This window comes from Leptonychotes weddellii, chromosome 1 (genome assembly GCF_054177405.1).
Source record: "Leptonychotes weddellii isolate Sample4059 chromosome 1, ASM5417740v2, whole genome shotgun sequence".
In the NCBI taxonomy this organism is placed as follows: Eukaryota; Metazoa; Chordata; class Mammalia; order Carnivora; family Phocidae; genus Leptonychotes; species Leptonychotes weddellii.
Window position 1 is genome coordinate 155821708 of NC_138369.1, and position 18959 is coordinate 155840666.

An 18959-nucleotide genomic window follows, 5' to 3' on the forward strand; every position below is an offset into this window, starting at 1 on the left:
AATATTGTTTTTTACTTTTAAATAGTAGTTTTTATTCAGTCTCACACTGCATGTCTGTGAGTGTTCATACATTTATGTGTAAATGTATAAATATCATTACTTATAAGTACCTATAATTTTTATTGGAAATATGCAACTGCTATTAACAATCCACAGGTATTTGTTAATGGATCTATGATTGACTAGATTCATGATTAGAATGAAGAGATGTCTATATGAAAATAAGCTTCAACACAAATGAATTAAGACTATACAAAGTTACAGGCAACTATTAAAATGGAGCACTTTACATTACTTAAACTATTCACTCAAAAATAGTTTTAAGTAAATTTGTGTAAAATGTGTCATTTATGATTTTATTTCGTGTTGTCTCTTTTTTTAATCCCAAAGAGGATTCTAAAATTACCTTTTTTACAAAATCAAAATTTTCACGTGGTGAGCTTGTTTAAAATAAGACACTTTTATCCTGTTATCCCTATTTAGCCAAATAGGCTTTGTGACACCTGATCAGCATTGTCAGGGGAGGACTGAGCTCTTGTGGCTGCCGGCTCTGAAATTCAATAAATAAAAAGCTGACCATGGTCTATGAGTCTGTAAGTCTGGCAACTTTGAAATCATTACATTCCATTAGATACTCCTTCATTTACTTTTTGCCTGCCTTTGATCATGAAATCAGGAAAAAAAAAATGTCCCTTTTCATAGCAATATAACTTAGGCTTGGGAACGTGAGGGATCTCAGGCAGCATTCTTATTCATAGTTGTAAACTTGTAATTGACACGGGGTTGAGAGTGGGATTACTGTGGTGGTTACCTGCTCCAACAACTTTGTCAATGGATATGTTGGTGGCATCCAATTCCTTGGCAAACTCATGAACTGCTTGGGTAGGGTCTTCATATGTGTGTGGGTCAACGTAAGTCCTGAGACCTGGAAGTTTTACTGTTTAAAGGAAGGAAGAAAGGCATTATTGTAGCTAGATTTTAAAATTTTAAAATTTTACTGACACAATTTTGTAATCACATTGCTAGTGAAAAAAAAAAAATCCCCATTACAAAAAAGTACACCAACCTTTAGTTTATTCTCAGGTACCACAGCAACTGGCAGACAGAGAAGTGGGACTAAGTATTGAACCACTTAAGAAACAAAGTTTCCCATAATGAAACAAATGAGGAAACACAATGAGCTTTCTCTGCAAAAACATTAGAAGGAAAATGGACTTTCAAAAAGGGGAATCTCAAGGAGATGGTGTTTCAGAATTGAGTAGACCCAGTAATTACTACCAGAAGCGTTATTGAGTGAACACCAATAAGGCTATTACACATTTATGATTCTACGAAGAGTGCAGTAAGCAAATATTTATGACAATGCCACATCTGACAATAAATCAGTTTGTGAAATAACTTCATAAGGTGGAACGGCAGCTATAATTACAGATAAATTAATTAAAGGATATAAAACATCATGTCTTTTGTCTGACACTATTCTGCTTTCAGTAACATTCACAATCAAAGTCCCCTACTGCAGTTATAGATCTACTTAAACCTGTGAGGATACATATATACAAAGTGAGTATTATATGTATGTACTAATATAGTATCAATTAACTGAAATCTTATTGTATAGCTTTTCAACATAGTTCAGGGCAATATAAATTCTCTGTAAGTTTAATAATGGTGCTAAGAAGCTAAATTCCAAATACAAATTATTTTTATAGCTTGTTAAATATAAACCTCCTTCATAATATATGTATTTAATTATTCTGAAGGTGAAATTTTTTGTGATGTTCTATAATCAAAATAGCATGGATAGAAGATAAGGGAGAATCATTTTGGATTTCATTTAATACTAATGAGATTCCGATCATTTGGAAAAATAAGTCACATTAGAAACAATTTGGAATGTTCCATAAACTAACTTTCTTTAAAGTAAAATTATTTTTTTGAAGTAAGCTCTATGCCCAATGTGGGGCTTGAACTCACAACCCTGAGATCAAGAGTCACATGCTTTACCAGCTGAGCCAGCCAGGCACCCCTAAAATAAATTTTTAAAAAAGGGAGACTAGGATCTACTAAAGTACATGAACATGCTCTAATATTAAAGGAAATTATATATGTACTAATATGATGGATTTTTACTTTTAATTTTGGTAACATTGGTAAAAAATATTGGTAACATTGTTTTAGCAAGGGGCAGGGATGCCTAACAGTGATGTATTTTTTCATTTATAACACTATATTATTGAAATTTTTTTTAATCCTAAAGTAATAAATTAAATCAGATGTTGTCTTTTCCAGTATAATTTTATAATGAAACAATCTTAATGACAAATTGCAACTGAACATTCTGTGATGACCAAAGACTTCTTCAACTCTGTTTCGGACTTTGCATGAAATGAGTGTAGAGACTGATGGCAGCAATTATTCTGGAAAGCCTTCAGTGCAATAGACATCAGGCCAACAGGTCTAGCATTTCATAGCGTGGGCTGAGAAATGATTAGTTTATTGACCTATAGGACTTCTTTATGAATGCCATGGTTACACGACCTAATAATTTATGTTCCTGCAAAGTATCCATATAGGTTTTGAGTAAAGAAATAGAAGCATATTCAAAAAATGGATTATAAAAATAAATGGTGGTTAGGAAGTAAAAATTCGATATTCCTCAGCTACACCTTCAGATGATTTTGAGACTGCAGGGTAGGACTGGGAGACTGGGGAACAAATGGAGAAGAAAGGCTAACACTCCCCCTACTCAGAAATGTCCATTCCTTTTGAGCTCCCAGATCAGTTTGCAAGCTTCTGCCATTATTGTAAACATTATTGCTTCCTATAAAGACAGATGGCCGAGCCACTCCTTAGGACAGTGGTCTTCTATAGTTTATTAGTACACTAAACCTATTTCTAATATTAGCAGTACCAAAACACTTTACCCTTAATACAAGCAAACAGATTAAGGAAAGCTCTCATACTTTTCTTGCTTAGGAGTAAGGAAAACAGTAAAAGTAACTGTAGACTTACTAAAATATGTCAGGAAATAAAGTTGTGTCAGAATCTTTTTGTAATGAAGGCTCACCTCAAAGGAAAGCTAGGCTATACGATCATCCTGTTTTGATTCATCTCTAGTAGATTATAAGGTAAGGAACTATTAAGGTAAGGAAATTTAATATTCCTTTTCAAGGAAAAAGAAACACTTTTAAAGATAAGGTAAAAACTAAATTCTGCCCCCCCAAAATGAATTTTTTTTCTTGTAAACAATTACAAATGTTTTACTTTGCTCACCTCCAGGAAATCAATTTGGAAGCAATTTACTAGCATCAGAATTTGCAAAGATCATTATAAATGAGTCGTCAGGAGCAAAGCCTCAAACATTTTAAATAAGCACAGGTTTTAAACAGCCTTGAAAGTATGCTTAGAGTTACCTCCCATAGCTGGCAGCCCTGAGGAGTATATGTATTACTAAATAATCTGAAAATTCAATAGTCATTCCCAACTAAAATCAATCAAATTCACTGCAATGAATTAAAATCATATAAATTGTTTTTCTATCCACATGGAATTTGGGGAACAATACAAATATAACATACACACACCCCCAAGCAAAATAGCCTGTTCACTATGGGAGCCGACTTTTAACCGCTGACCCCAGAGGTTCCGGGAATCAGGTGATGCAGGATACAAGGCCCATAATCCCTTCACACCAATAATTAAGGGCAACCTACAGAGTAACTGGGCTGTGTCAAGAAAACCAGATAATAAACACATGCACACGTGTTAAGCTACACTACTTTACAGCTCGTTCTGTGCAAACACAATAATTTACATTTCCATTTTACCAGCATGAGTTGCCCTAAGGACAGCAAAAAATAAAAAGGCCTAGCCAGAGAGGGCAAGGGCACAGGATCTTAGGAGGTGAAACACATTTCTTTCCTTTTGAAGCAATATTATAGGATTTGTAACAAGGCTGGAGGGAATAGTTCATAGCTAGAGCTTTTTAAAGTAATACCAAATAAATGGTCTGAAATAAACCAGCTGTAGGATTAAGACGCAGAAAGTTTATGACATGCATATAAGTTACTTTATGCCCTTATAGCTAGGATAAAATGCAATTCTTTTTTGTTTGTCTGTCATAAAGATATTGTGCATTTGAAGAAAATTAACGTTTCAACCAACCCCACCAGAAAAACCAACAGCTAAAACAGATTGGAGGGATAGAGGAACCTGCTTGCAATTGGGATACAGAAACTTATCATTGTTCCAAATTCATGAGCTTTACAATTCTGATATAAAAAAAACAGTATGGTTTTGCTCTAAAGACAATATTTACATTGACTATCTAACTCAAATTAAGAACAGCTTAATCCACAGGAATGTAACTGCTCTAATTGATGCATGGCGACTGGGACTCTGTTTTTATGGGACCATGAAAAAAGCTAGACAAGTATCCTGTAATTTGTTCATCCATTCTTTTAAGACTTTTGAGTTGGTAACCTAACTAATCTGAAATGATGAGGTGCTGCTATTAGGAAGGTACTACTTTGGCTTTTGTGAATTATTCTGTAAGGACTGCAATGAGATAGAGAAAACAATGCTCTCTGTAAACTCTGTCACTGTGTTCATGTCACATCAATTTACATTTTGGAAGACATTCTTTTTTTTTTTTTTTGCAAGCTACTGTATGCCCCCTGCATGTTAGCAACAGGAAATCAAGCTTTTATTTGAGTTAGAACTAGAGCTACAATTTTTAGATGCAAAGCCAATGACTGATATAAAGTATGATGCTGAATTGAAAATAATTTTACAAGGCAGTGGTGAATGCCAAAGAAAGTAATGCTTACAAGACCACATTAGTTATATTGAGACTACTTGAGAGCACATAAGTATGAGGATAGCCTGTACTAATTTCCATAAGAACATGCTATTCCATTTGAGTCCACTGATTAGTAATTGCCACATTAAATTGAGTCATAGTTTGGAAAATCAAAACGCTTGGGATGATTTGTTTTGCCAGAAGAAGGAAAAAAAAAAGAGTCTTCTTATTAGATATAAACACTTCATTTCCTAAAAAAAGTATTTCTTTTAGAAAATATTAAAAAGACACTAAACTGATTGGTATTAAAATATGAGGGAAAAGTGCAGGCTTTCCTACTAGTTGGATATCATGTGACTCCAAAATATACAGTTTATTTTAAAGGCTCTCTCCTGGTTGGTTGACAAAACAGAGTAAGGCATTTCACATAAACAGAAGTTGTTTATATTTATTTGGAAGTTAGGAAAGGGAAAAGGTGCCTATTTAGATTTTAGCAAAGGACGAGAAATGAGGCAATTGAAGATACGCTTTGCCTTTCAGCCACGCAGAGCTGACTATGGTCCATACTCTCCATTATGTGCATTATCTGGAAAGAAACCACAGGTTATCCTTCATTTTGGCTTAAGTATGCTGAAATGTGGCCATGTAAAAATTAATGCAGAGCCATGAATTTCCCTCTCCATTTAAAATTAATTTAATTTTGCTCAATTCTTTCATAGGACTACTTTTGCATTCTCTTTGTGGGGAAGTTATCCAATTATAAATCAATAACTGGAAAAACTGAAATACAAAATCCAAAGCACCAAAACAGCTTAGGAACTTACAATGTCCATTCCCGAAATGAAGCCTTTTTTCATCTGTACTGTGTTTTGACTTGTTATAGCCACAGAACCTGGAGGTAAGTCAAGGGAAGAGAACACAGAAAGAAAATATACTTAAAGCAATTATCTATGCTCAGAATGTGCAAAGCACAAAAAAATAAAGCATTTTCCTCAAACAATTAAATGCTTTAGTGAAAGTTTAATGACTTCATATTTTCTAAATCCTTTATAGAAAGCCTCTTTCTCTGGGGACTCTGGAAAGCTGCCTAATGAGGACATATGTAGAGTTGCTTCCCCACTGTGCAGACCCCTTCAGCTCAGTTTTTATAATGGCCTTAGAAAGTGTTTATAGTGGTTTTTTTTTTTTTTTTTTTTTAACAACTGCTGTTAGAATGAATGAAGGGTAAAGTCTCCATTGTTAGTGATTAGTGCGGTGCCGCATTACCAGTGTTCTGGGTGAGAAAGTGGCAGGGAAATCTGGGGCGTATTTGAAGGGTGAGAGGATAATTGGAAAAAGAAAGTTAAACCTACAAGTGAGGTCAAAAGGGAGAGGAGAACTGGAATGTGTTGAAGAGTGGGGCAGGAATTTAATGGAAGAAAGAAAATCAAAACTAAAGATGAAGAAACAAAAGAAAGGGAGGGGAAGAAAGAAAGATCTAGATCTAAGTGGAGACATGCTTATCTGTTAAAATACTTCATGGACCACACTCTTCGGATTTTGGCAGCCACTGAGGGAGCAGGCAAAGCAATAATGAAAGTAAGTGGTAAAAGAGCCCGTGAACTCACCTCCCGATCAAGACGTAGGTGACGACCGTGAGCAGGATAATGGCCACAGCCGCCGAAATGGCAATCATGACCACTTGGCTGTTTTCCCCAGAGATGGAGAAAGCTGTGAGTTGGAGGAGAAAAATAAGAAAAGGCCGGGCATTAACACACCATAACTAACATCTGCACGGAAAAGCCATATTTACTGTTTTTACCTCAACTATGGCTTACTGCCTAAGACAGTGTAGACAGAACTCCTCACTTCATTTAAAAAAAAAAAAAAGAAAAAGACATTTCCTACAATGGTGCTTGAAATTTCTAGTTTATAAGATAAAATACTCTGTTTCAATGGCATCAATCAAACACACCTTGAGTGCCTACCATGTGAAATATCCTGGACTGGTTTTCTCTATCCTCACTGCAAAGAAATTCATTGGATAAACCAGAAGTTACCAGAGACACATAGAGAACAGGTAAGATTTCCAGGAACGAAATGATAAAAGCTTTCTAATCAAGCTTGTTTAGCCTCCAGTATCTAGAGTTATTTGAATGTTTTACAACACATACCACCAACAAATTGTTCTTCTCCCTGTATTTCCTAACTTTGTAAATGGCCCATCACTCACTCACTCAATCACCTAGACAAGGTGTTGGCAAAAATGGCCCAGGGGTCAAACCTGGCCTGCCACCAGTTTTTGTAAAGCCTAGGAGCTTACAGTGGTTTTACATTTTTTTTAATGGTTGTAAAAAGTCAAAAGAAGATTTTTTTGACATGTAAAAATTATATAAAATTCAAGTTTAGTGTCCATTAGTAAAATTGCATTGGAACACAGACACATTCATTTGTGTATTGTCTTTGGTTGTTTTTTTTTTTTTTTTAAGATTTTATTTATTTATTTGACAGAGAGAGACACAGTGAGAGAGGGAACACAAGCAAGGGGAGTGGGAGAGGGAGAAGAGCAGGGAGCCCGATGCAGGGCTCAATCCTGGGACCCTGGAATCATGACCTGAGCAGAAGGCAGACGCTTAACGACTGAGCCACCCAGGTGCCCCTGTCTTTGGTTGCTTTTATGTTACAATAGTCAAGTTAAGTAGGAATAACAGAGACTATACACACAAATCCAAAAATATTTATTACCTAGCCCTTTACAGAATGAGTTCACTGACCCTTGAGGTAGACCAATGTTTCTCTAACTTCAGTGCTCATTCAAAACACTTAGGAATCTTTTGGAAAAGTGGTTTCTGATCCAGTTGGTCTAGAATGGGGACCGACACCTGCTTTTCTTGTGAGCTCCGAGTGATGCTGCTGCTGCTGATTCTAGTCCACATTTTGAGGAGCAAGGGTATAGACTATAAATATGAAGTCATCTTGTCTTTTCCCTCTTCTGATCATTCAATATCCAATTAATCACCAAACTCTTTAAGTGTTTTAGTTTATGTCTTCATTTCTCTTCTGGATTACAGTTAGAAATTCGTAATTGGTCTCTATTTGCATGGCCACCATAGTATTCCTTCTAAACCATGAATCTGACCTTGTCATTCTCATGCCTAAAAGTTCTGTAGGGCTCTCCATCACTTTTAAGATAAAATGCAAATTCTGTAGCAGAGCAGGTAAAGCCATTTAAGATCCTGTTCCTTGCTTATAGCCCCAGCTTCATCTGCTAACAAACGCCATAAGCATCCTGATCTCTAGACTTTCTAAAATATGCGCAGCTCCTGGAACAACCCCTTTCACATGCTCATATTTTAACATATATCCCTCTTGTAGTAAATGCCTGTGCACAAATGAATGAGTGATCTATCAAAAGATCTTAGAAGAAAGAGTTTGATTATTTGAATACCGTCTCCTCTCCAGAAGCCAATATCAAATGTTCAGTCTGATCAACATCTAACTTTGGAAGGTTTTCTTGCAAATAATGCTGCTTTAGGAATAGCTAAGTGATACAAATGAAGAGACATGACAAATAGGATTTGAGAAGTTTTCTCAGCATCTGAAAAAAAGCTCAAAGTGTGGCAGCATGGCATACTTATAATCTAAACTGCTGCAAGCACTTTATTCTTTACTACCAGCAAACTGTTGTTTACCCCACTGTGGCATCATGGGAGTGCCTGCTCGGATCTCCCTGCTGCCAGGACTGCAGCAGGCAGACAGCCTCCCCCTTCAGGACCCACTACAGCCTTTATGCATGGGACACGCTCCCCTCAATGACTAACCACTGCAAGGGGACTGGAGTCAGGCCCTCCCTGCTCAATGCAGGATTCCTCAATGGCAGTCTTCATTCCGGGGCTCTGCGTGGGCTTGGGAGACCCTCCGAGCTGCACTGTTCTCTGAGTTTCCTCCTTCTCGATGCTTCTCTTTTCCTCCCGCTCTTCACAGACAGCTGACCTACATCCCAGCGTGAGGTGCTGCCCCACACTTCTTCTCTTCCAGCCTGTTTCCCCTACCTGCATTTCCCCCTATAAAGCTTTTGTAATTCCATCTTCATATCTGCCTCCCAGAAGACCTGGACAGATATATCCCCATGTGTGGGATATAGATCTGTGATTAGTCTGCAAAATAACTTAACTTAGTGATTCAATAATGCTCCATAAACCTATAATAATAATTCTATCTCATGCTTTCCATTTTGTAACCTGTAATAACTTATAAAGAGCAGCAAGTTCTACATTCTCTGTAAATTTTAGCCAGTTGATAAAATAAAGGTCAGTGAAACTGGGAGGGGAAACATGATAGAAGAAAGAGGACTTCTCAATTTATCTTTCTGACACAGGCAGGATTAAACTAGAACATCTCTGCAATTTCCTCTAGCTCTAAATAGCTATGAATCCTGGAGACTATCTAAAGCACATAATTAAACTGATCATTTTTGTTGGTGAAATTAGCAAACATTTTAATGAGTAATATTGACTAAATGCATAATAGAGTTGTCCAAAGACTTTATGTGGCATGCTGCTAAATGTCTATTATGTCTTAGAAACTCATTTTGAATATTTTTTCCCACAAGCAAACTGCTTCCCCTGTTTCTAGTCACTGCCTGTTTTAGTATATCCTATACATACTGCCAGCTTTCTCTCCCTAAAGCAGACCGGTTAGGAGCTCATTCTCGTGAACCAGAATGCCTGGATTTGCACTTATTTGCTGTGTGACATAATATCTCATTGTTGTGAGGATTAAATGGGCTAATGCAGTTAAAACACTTAAAACAGTGCCAAGCACATAGTAAGTGCTTAATAAATGTTATATATTTTTATTATTTCATTTTCCCAGTGACAAACTGCCAAAAAGTGCTGTGGTTCAGTTTCTGCCCACTGAAGGTTTCTAGACAGTTGACTGTGTTTCCAAGCATGCCACAGTTTCATACTCTTTGCACTTTGGAGATGTTGCCTTAACTCTAGGGAAGCCCTTCTACTCCTATAAACCCTACAACTATTATATATATAGACTCTGTGTCCTAGGCCACATAAAAAGGAAATAATAGTATCTGAATAGCCTATGGAACAGGACCAGATAAAATATTTAGGAGAATGCTAAATATATTGTCACATAAATACATGGGTTCTAGAATCAGACCCATCATTTACCAATGGTGTGATTTTGGAAAGCTAATTTAAACCTCCCTATTTCTCAGTTTTCTCATTGGTAAAAGGAAGATGACAATTACTGGAAAAAGTAAGACATTTTAACCTAGTTCAAAAAATATTATCTAAATTCCAGGTAAAAATACACTTTGTTCTACCGAGAACTATCTATATGGGTTATGAATGAGAACTTTTCATATAATTTTTAAAAATAAAAACTAGGAAATTTAAAAAAAAAATAAAAAGTACAATAAACAGCAAACTGTTAAAGAAATCCAAACATGAGTCTTTTATATATGTATATACATATATATATTAAATATCAATATATAACAAATAAGACTCTTAAGTTCTTAGAATTTTTATGAAGATAACATTTTGATTAAAAAAATAGAAAGTTAGGGGTGCCTGGGTGGCTCAGTCAGTTAAGCATCCAACTCTTGGTTTCAGCTCAGGTCAGGACCTCAGGGTCATGACATCAAGCCCTGCATCAGACTCCACACTCAGTGGGGAGTCTGCTTGAAGATTTTCTCTCTCTCTGCCCTTCCCCCCAACTTTCTCTCTCTCTCAAATAAATAAATCTTTTAAAAAAAATAGAAAGTTGATTTTTGTCTTTTTACCCACCTTAAGACAAAAGATACCTTTTGTCTCATCTGTATTTAAAGCCTGGAAGAATTTTATGGTGAAGGAGCAAGAGTAAATTGATTTTTTAAAAAATCAGACTGAGGGGAGCCTGGGTGACTCAATCAGTGAAGTGTCTGCCTTCAGCTCAGGACATGATCCCGGGGTCCTGCGACCAGGTCCCTGCTCAGCGGAGAGTCTGCTTCTCCCTCTCCCTCTGCTCCTGTCCCCGCTCGTGCTCTGCTTGCTCTCTCTCAAGTAAATAAATAAAATCATTAAAAATATATAAATAATAAAAAATCAAACGGCACAACTCAAAGATTTTTATAAATGAGGAAGAAGATGTTAAAAAGCTCATCTTTTCCTTATCCCTCTTTTTATCTGCTCTATCAATCATTGGAAGTATTGCAAATATAAAACTTATTTGGCAAAACCCCAGGACCCTGTAGGGGTCTTAAACCTCAGACACTGAAGCCTCATTAGAGGTTCGTGCAGATTGCCGCCACAGCAGTATCTGTAGTAAATCTGGAATCACATTCATATATTGGAATTTGTTGTTTCCTTTGCATTTTTACATATCAGATAGAGTTAAGTGCTGATTAAGAACATGCATATGTGGAACATAATGAATGTTTATCTAATGGTGATCTGACCCTCCTGTCCCTCAATTTGCCTAATTTCTACCACTGGATATAATGAACATTTGTTTTTTTCTCTTCCTGGGATTTGTGATCTTTCTTGGTAAAGCAAATGTAGATTTTGTTGTTGTTAACTTAAATATTATTTAAAAGTTTGAAAAAAATTCAATTTATAATCATTTCAGAACAAGAAACTTTTTTGCAGGGAGCCTGACAGACTCAGTCGGTGGAGCATGCAACTCTTGATCTCAGGGTTGTGAGTTCCAGCCTCTTGCTGGGTGTAGAGATTATTTGAAAATAAAATCGTAAAAAGAAAAAAAAAAAAAGAAAAAAGAAACTTGTTTTGCACTAGTTAAACATTACAAAAAGGTTTAGTACTACTAATGTTAAATTGCAATTAAACTGTTATTGTGTCATCTAAAATTTTAAATTTGTTTTTAAAAACTTGTTCAGATGTACTTTCATGGTATTTTGTAACATTTCGATTCTAATGTTCTCAGAGAACGATTTCTCCTTGGAGTCTAGTCCCGGAGTGAAGATTGTCCATAGAGGAATCCTGCATTAGGCAGAAAAGGCCTGACACCAGTCCCCTTGCGGTGGTTAGTCATCGAGGGGAGCGTGGCCCATGCATGAAGGCTGTGGTGGGTCCTGAAGGGGCAGCAGCCAAGGCTGTCTGCCCACTGCAGTCTGCCCACTGGAGGCAGCAGGGAGATCCGAGCAGGCACTTCCATGACCCCGCGGTGGGGTAAACATGTACATCCATCACGGGAGGATTAGGAGAGGTCTTGAAGTATAGATTTGCACTTTTGAGGATGGCAGCTCCCCTTTGAGTTAGAATTGTCATGTTCCAGCTGTGAACTGATAATTTCTAAGAACACTAGATTTTCAATACCTTGCAGAAGGTGCTGCTTGTTATTGTAAACAGCATTTCTAATCACCTGACCAAAAGTGTGCCATAAAATAACTACTTGATGGAGTACCTATTATATTAACTTGAACAGTTTTTATTATTTGTGTTAATCCTTAATGTTTCTATTAGGTATGGATTGTGGGCATAATAAAAATATTACCGTATCAAAGCCAACGATATTTAATGTCATGAACAAAATATTTAGATAGGAAATATACATGCCAGGAGAAATGGCAAATTGGGACAGTCAAAAGAGATTACTGGGTTTCCTTTCAGGACAGAGCTGACCATTGTCAGACCCTCCCTGGATAATCTGTTTCTAAAGGGTGTTCATCTTTGTCTTTCTAGGCTCTTTTACAACTGAATTTAAGTTGCAGGGAACTGAGTGATGTATACATTTTTTCCCATTACAATAAAATAAAACATTCACTAGAGACATAAATGGTTTATGTGTAGTAGAAAAAATGACTTTAATCATTACATTTATTGTCCTATCGGATATTAATCGGTTTGGGAGAAATTAATAAATTTTTTTAAGTATTCCTGATTGCCTATATACATACATGCACAAATATGTATTTATATGTATATACGTATCTGTTATTTGAATTTTCCTTTAAACATGTTTAATCTAAAAAATAAATAAGTAAACCAGTTTAATCTTTTGTAGGATATAATGAACATAAATAAAATATAGATAAATATATAATACTCTCCTCATTAATTAACTAAAAACCCTTAACTTGAACTTGAATGTGTATTCACTCTGTATTAGTACCACAGCCATGATATTACCTTTTTGAAAATTATCTTTCAGCAGAGGGTTTTTCTAGTATGAAGCAAATGCATTTGAAGAAAAGAGAAATGCCATTGGGAAAATGTTTGCCAATTTTAGATGTATTTATGCCAAATTTGGTGTCAGACGCACAAGACTATCCAAACTGCTTGTGAATGTGAATGAGGTGATAAACCAGGTTTTAGAAAATCCTTATTCTTCAAGTGACACAAGATTGAACGTGTTAAGGATTAAAACAATATTAAAATCCTCACGGATCAGCAAGTTTCTTTTTTGTAGTTCACTGAATCATGCAATGAACTAAGAACATCTGGGTTAACAGGTACTGGGGGTATGTTATCATATTACATAATGTTCCTCAAAGCAATTTATGGCCAGTAGAGGACCAGTAACATTCCAGGCATTAGAATATGTTTGATGTGTAAGAGAGAAAAAAAAAAAAAAAAAAACACACACACACACAGATGCACACCCACACAAATACAAATCTGTTAAATATTTCAAGCAATTTACTTTCAATGTATCTCAATATCTAAATATTATCTAAATTTTAACTTGGTTAAAATTTAGATAGAATGAGAATGAATTATCAGACACCTTTGCAAAAACCCTCCCCCTATACCTTACACTGAAATAATACATACAGTCCGGGCTAGTCTCAAACTCAAACTTGCGACTGTTGGTCCCGTATCCAGCTGCAGTTCGGGCTCGGATTTGGAACACATAAGTGGTGTCAGGCTTGAGGCTACTGATGGTAACATTTGTGCCTCTTGCCCTCAGAATGGTGTAACTTGTCTCTTGCTCCTGCTTTGAGGTAAGAAAAATCATGTTAAAATCAAATCTTCATAACGCTATCAAATGATAAAAAGGTGAACCACTCAAAATCAGTTCTTTCAGATTTTAACACAGAGCATAGGACATATAAAAGAGATGACAATCATTTCACTCTCTGAAAACAATAGAGGCATCTTTTAAGCTAAAATTATTTACAGAATCTCCTAACTTGTGTAAAATGATTTGTGTCCTGCACATAAATCAGGGAAAGTTTTCATTCTTACCAGTTAGTGAATATGCCAGTGAAAATATGTTTTCTTCAAAGCTAAGTCTAAATGAAATCTTTGTTCTAATTTCAAAAATAAACTTACAAAAAGGAAAATACTCCTTTGAATTAAACTTAATAGGAATGCGGGCGCCTGGGTGGCTCAGTCGTTAAGCGGCTGCCTTCGGCGCAGGTCATGATTCCAGGGTCCTGGGATCGAGTCCCACATCAGGCTCCCTGGTCAGCGGGAAGCCTGCTTCTCCCTCTCCCACTCCCCCTGCTTGTGTTCCTGCTCTCGCTCTCTCTGTCAAATAAATAAATAAAATATTTTTTTTTAAAGATTTTATTTATTTTTATTTGAGAGAGAGAGAATGAGAGAGAGGGAGTACATGAGAGGGGGGAGGGTCAGAGGGAGAAGCAGACTCCCCGCTGAGCAGGGAGCCCGATGCGGGACTCGATCCAGGGACTCCAGGATCATGACCTGAGCCGAAGGCAGTCGCTTAACCAACTGAGCCACCCAGGCGCCCCAAAAATAAATAAAATCTTTAAAAAAAATAAATAAACTTAATAGGAATGCCCTACTGTTTCTCAGAAAAATATTTTTAGCAATTATAAAATATTAAACTTAAAAAAGGTCCAGGTTTTACATATAGCTCTACATTCATAACTTTCTCAGCATCAGTTATATGTGCACTGTATTTAAGTCACTGTGGTTTAGTAGAGACAAATATCTTCAGATCAAAGTCTAGAGATTATTTCCACAAAGGATCTCCTCCAGGGGACTGAGATTGTATATTAGGCGATTCACAGTGCACATTAACAAGAAAGTCTTTTTGTGTCAAGCCTTGTGTAGAAAAAATGGATTTACATAGAATTGTGTTTTTCCCCTAAGGCACATTAATATACACTGAGTATTTTACGGGTAACCTGATTTTGAACAATGGTGGAAGGTCCCTGCACCTGGGGGGTGGCCCAGAGTGGATATTCTTAACCAAAATGACATAGCATATTACAGAAGAAGTATACATTACAGATACTTTGTAGTTAAAGATGCTAGTCATGTACTAGATAGCATTTAAGTTGGTATATTAAAAAATGAAGAGGATCAAATATATTTATTTTACAGAAATAATTATTTCATTTGTTAAAAAACTTGTTGAATCTATACCCAAAACTTGACTCTGCTCATCATCATTAGTGAACTAGTCAAGAAAGCTAGACCTTACAGAGCTTAAATTCTAGTGAAACATTCAAAATATTTCCAAGCATTATATACATTTGGGAATAATTTTTAAATTTATGTATGTGTGATATAAATATTTATATAAACATATTAAAGATAGTATTGCATGAATGTTTGTATCAAATTTTAAAATGCTTAGGGAATAATGAATAGATTCAGCCATTTTTTCCTGCACTGGGTAGTATTGTTTTAATACAAGGATGTGCATTGTGCTTTGTTGGTAGAATTTGAAAGAAGTTCAGAATTTTCTTTATGTTTGAAAGATTTGAATATAAATTAACTGCATTTTTGATTTGGCCCTGTAGATCTAAAGGTTGGGTGCTTCCTGGCTTTGCTATCCAGTCTGAACTGAGATGTGTCATTACTTTTCTTTTTATTTTGTTGCATCGTCTATAAAACATGGATTCTTATATTTGCCCCATCTTTCTTGTCAAACTTTTAAAAATAGAAGATCATGATCAGATGAGTATTTCCAGTGCTACAGTGGAGCACTAAAAACTAGGATATAAGTTATTTATACTACGACTTTAGCATAATGAAGTTGATTAGGCCTCTCTTTTCTTTTAATGAAAGAGACATTCCTTTTCCCTGCATGGGGCACTATGAAAAAAAAAATGGCAACACACTTGTGAAATACATTAACCTTAATTAAAAGAATAGCTACACAATGCAAATGAATGTTTATACATTATGCTTTGTTTGCACAACTGATCATTCTTATGTTCCTAATAATCCATTCTCACGTAGAGCAAGGCATGTGATACAGGAAAACACACTAAAGGAGGAGTCATGGCTTCCAGGATTCAAAACTGGGACCTGTTTATTAGCAGCAAGGCTGTGAGAAATTCAAATAATGCCACTGACTCTGTTTTCTTATTTGTGAATGAATCTAATTAACCAATTTCATAGGATCATCAGACAATTCAAAATTAAATAATGTACTCAAAAGTGTTCTATAAAGTGCTATATAAATGCACAATTTGCTTTTAATTCACTTGAAAATACTTTGTAACCTGCACACAAATATGTTTTGCTCACATTAGTAGCTATAAAACCACCCAGCTCTGATAAGATTTGAATACATCTTGCTTTCAAACCTCACCATAATTTATAACCAGGGAGAAATAAGTGCCGTTTAGAGGTGATGAAATACTATAGCCTAAATTCTACTTATAAATAATCATGTATCTATTTTTATAATTGTATTACTGAACCACAATTTTATGATGTGGAGCAAACTTATCCATCCATTCCCACCTTCTAAATTACCTTGTACAGTATCAAGAAAGCTTTTCATTGTCAGTTCAATAATACAATGGTTTTGTTATTAGTTGAATGTTCCAATCTATACTGAATGAAATTCATGTGAAGGTAAAGGTCAAGAAATGAGGCTTAAGGCAATGAACTAAGAAATAGCTCATCAATAGGCTCAGGAATCACTGTGAAATAATTGGTAGAACAGGGGTCTCAGTAGAATACATAAATGTCATTTCTAATGCCATAACTAGATGGCTTAAGTTTGGTACTGACATCTTTGCTGTGACTTGTTAAAAAATGGGGGATATTTGACACAATGATTTCAAAACCCCCTCCACTGATAAATCAAAGGTATCATGTGACCAGAGTTCCAAACAGAGCTCTACCACTTCTTAGCAATGCCATTGGTTTCTTGGCAATTGCATAGCTCATAAGAAGGTCACCTCTTTCCCTACACAGCCCAACCCTTTAACATCATCTCCTCACTTTTTCATAGTATTTGACCTCGTAGTCCAATATGATCCCATTAGGGTGTTCAGGTTCCTGCCAAGATAAAGAGATGCTGTTTCTGGATGTTCGATCCTTCTTAATCGTCATGACAGGTGATGGAGCTGTAGAGAAAGAACAATGGGAGGGGATAGTGGGAGGACAGGAATCAATCCAATTAGGAAGGGTGGTAAAGAAGAGCAGAGAAAGAAAGGAACAAGCAAATGCAGGCTATCATTGCTCTAATCTTTGGTAAGAAAGCACAATCTCCATTTCAAAGGCTCTGGAGTATTAATCTGGCCCCATATCAAGCCTCAGCAGCTGGATTATAGCCCTGGTACATACAGGCCTATGGAAAATGAGCTGAGATTTTCAACTGCTGGTGGACTAGTGGCAAGTGAGCAGATGTTTTCAATCTGCTACTATAATGTAAGCAATGAAATATATTTGATATATTAAAAAAAGAACAAAACATCAGGGCTACCTATTTGTTATAATGTTGCAAAGTTATTAATACCAGATTCTGCAGCTCATTGATAACATTTTCATATGCAACTCTGTAAGAGGACTGGAATCCATTATGCACAAGGAGTCCCATGGTATCTATAGGTAATAATAATATTTAGTGTATTGTAAAATGGACAGGGTTTAGAACATATCATAGGAGGTCTTGACTTTTGACAAAAATCTCTCATGAATAAAAATATACATCAGGAAACAATAGTCGTCTGCTTTTACATTTTTATTTCTTAAAAAGAGAATATTTAGTAAGTACTAAGGAACTGACTGCTTTTTATGTCACAAATCTCTGGATATATTCTGAGGTATCTCATTAGGTGTTGACTCTATATTTGTTATGTTCTGCTATGCACTATCAAAAATACAGAATATGAATAAAAATCATCTCTTTGGATCAGATATCATAGGGTCACCCTCATTTCTAATTGAAGCTTAAATATATTTTAAGTGACCTCCTACTTCAAATCCTTCCATTAAAAATAAAAACGCATACTATCCCTCAGTGCACTTCTGGTTTCAAAACTCAATCCTGGTACACTGGCCAACTGAAATATCTCACTGTGGGGTTCAGCAGCATCCTGCCCTAATGGAATGCAGCAAAATAAATTGCAAACATGAAACAACCAAAAATGAAGAATTCTCAAGTACATTAACTGTTGAATTGTTTTCATTGCTAAAGGACCTATTTTCTTATAGATTTTTCTCAAGTCAAGAACTATTAGAACCCTGTGTATAGCTAACGTTAGAAGTTTTGTATTTGTGGATTTGATGTTTCTGTGATTGTCACATTGACTTTTGCATCTAACCTCTCAAATTGTTCCTGTCTATAAATGCCTTTCATTTTTATTCCTCACTTAAAAATAGAGTTTTCATTAAGCTTGCCTCATGACACTTTATTAGAAAGGGTAAGTCTAAATGAAGAATCCATTGCAATAAGTGTCCCATCCTCCTATTTCTATTATTGTAAGATCTTGTGAACTCTTTTGTAACTAAAGCATCATTAATTTAATGGCCTGGCAATGATTATTTAATCTTTTGCCAAAGAAAAATGTAGGTGTTGTTTTTCTGATGGAAAAGTAAATACATTTTCTTATTCATATTTTGCTCCCATTAGCAATTACTATCATTTCATGTAACTTAACATCATTTAACTTTCATATTTAGTTTTCATCTATTCAGTATTATTATTTTATTTCCTGGATTGGCCTCACCATACCCTTACACCCCACCTCCCAACCTATAGTGGTTTGATGCTCTGAAATTGATTCCAAGCAAAGGATAATTTATTTTGGTTATATTTAGTTAAAATTTTATAAATGTATTCAGTGTTTCTAAATATATCACTCAGGAAATAAGTCAAACAGAGAAAGACATGTATCATATGATCTCACTGATATGAGGAATTCTTAATTGTAGGAAACAAACTGAGGGTTGCTGGAGTGGGGGGTGGGGTGGGAGGGATGGGGTGACTGGGTGATAGA

The 18959-nt window shown here is 35.8% G+C and overlaps 1 protein-coding gene across 1 annotated transcript in view; it reads right to left on the bottom strand.

The window, feature by feature from the left end:
- Positions 1–18959, bottom strand: part of EPHA3 (EPH receptor A3) — a 339267-nt gene that overhangs the window by 58517 nt on the left and 261791 nt on the right. Inside the window, exons 6-10 of the mRNA XM_081817250.1 lie at positions 16960–17084; positions 13579–13741; positions 6412–6514; positions 5629–5696; positions 812–937 (exon numbers count right to left, since the gene is read on the bottom strand). Of these exons, the coding sequence (XP_081673376.1) occupies positions 812–937; positions 5629–5696; positions 6412–6514; positions 13579–13741; positions 16960–17084 (585 nt within the window). The remainder of the gene's footprint in view (positions 1–811; positions 938–5628; positions 5697–6411; positions 6515–13578; positions 13742–16959; positions 17085–18959) is intronic.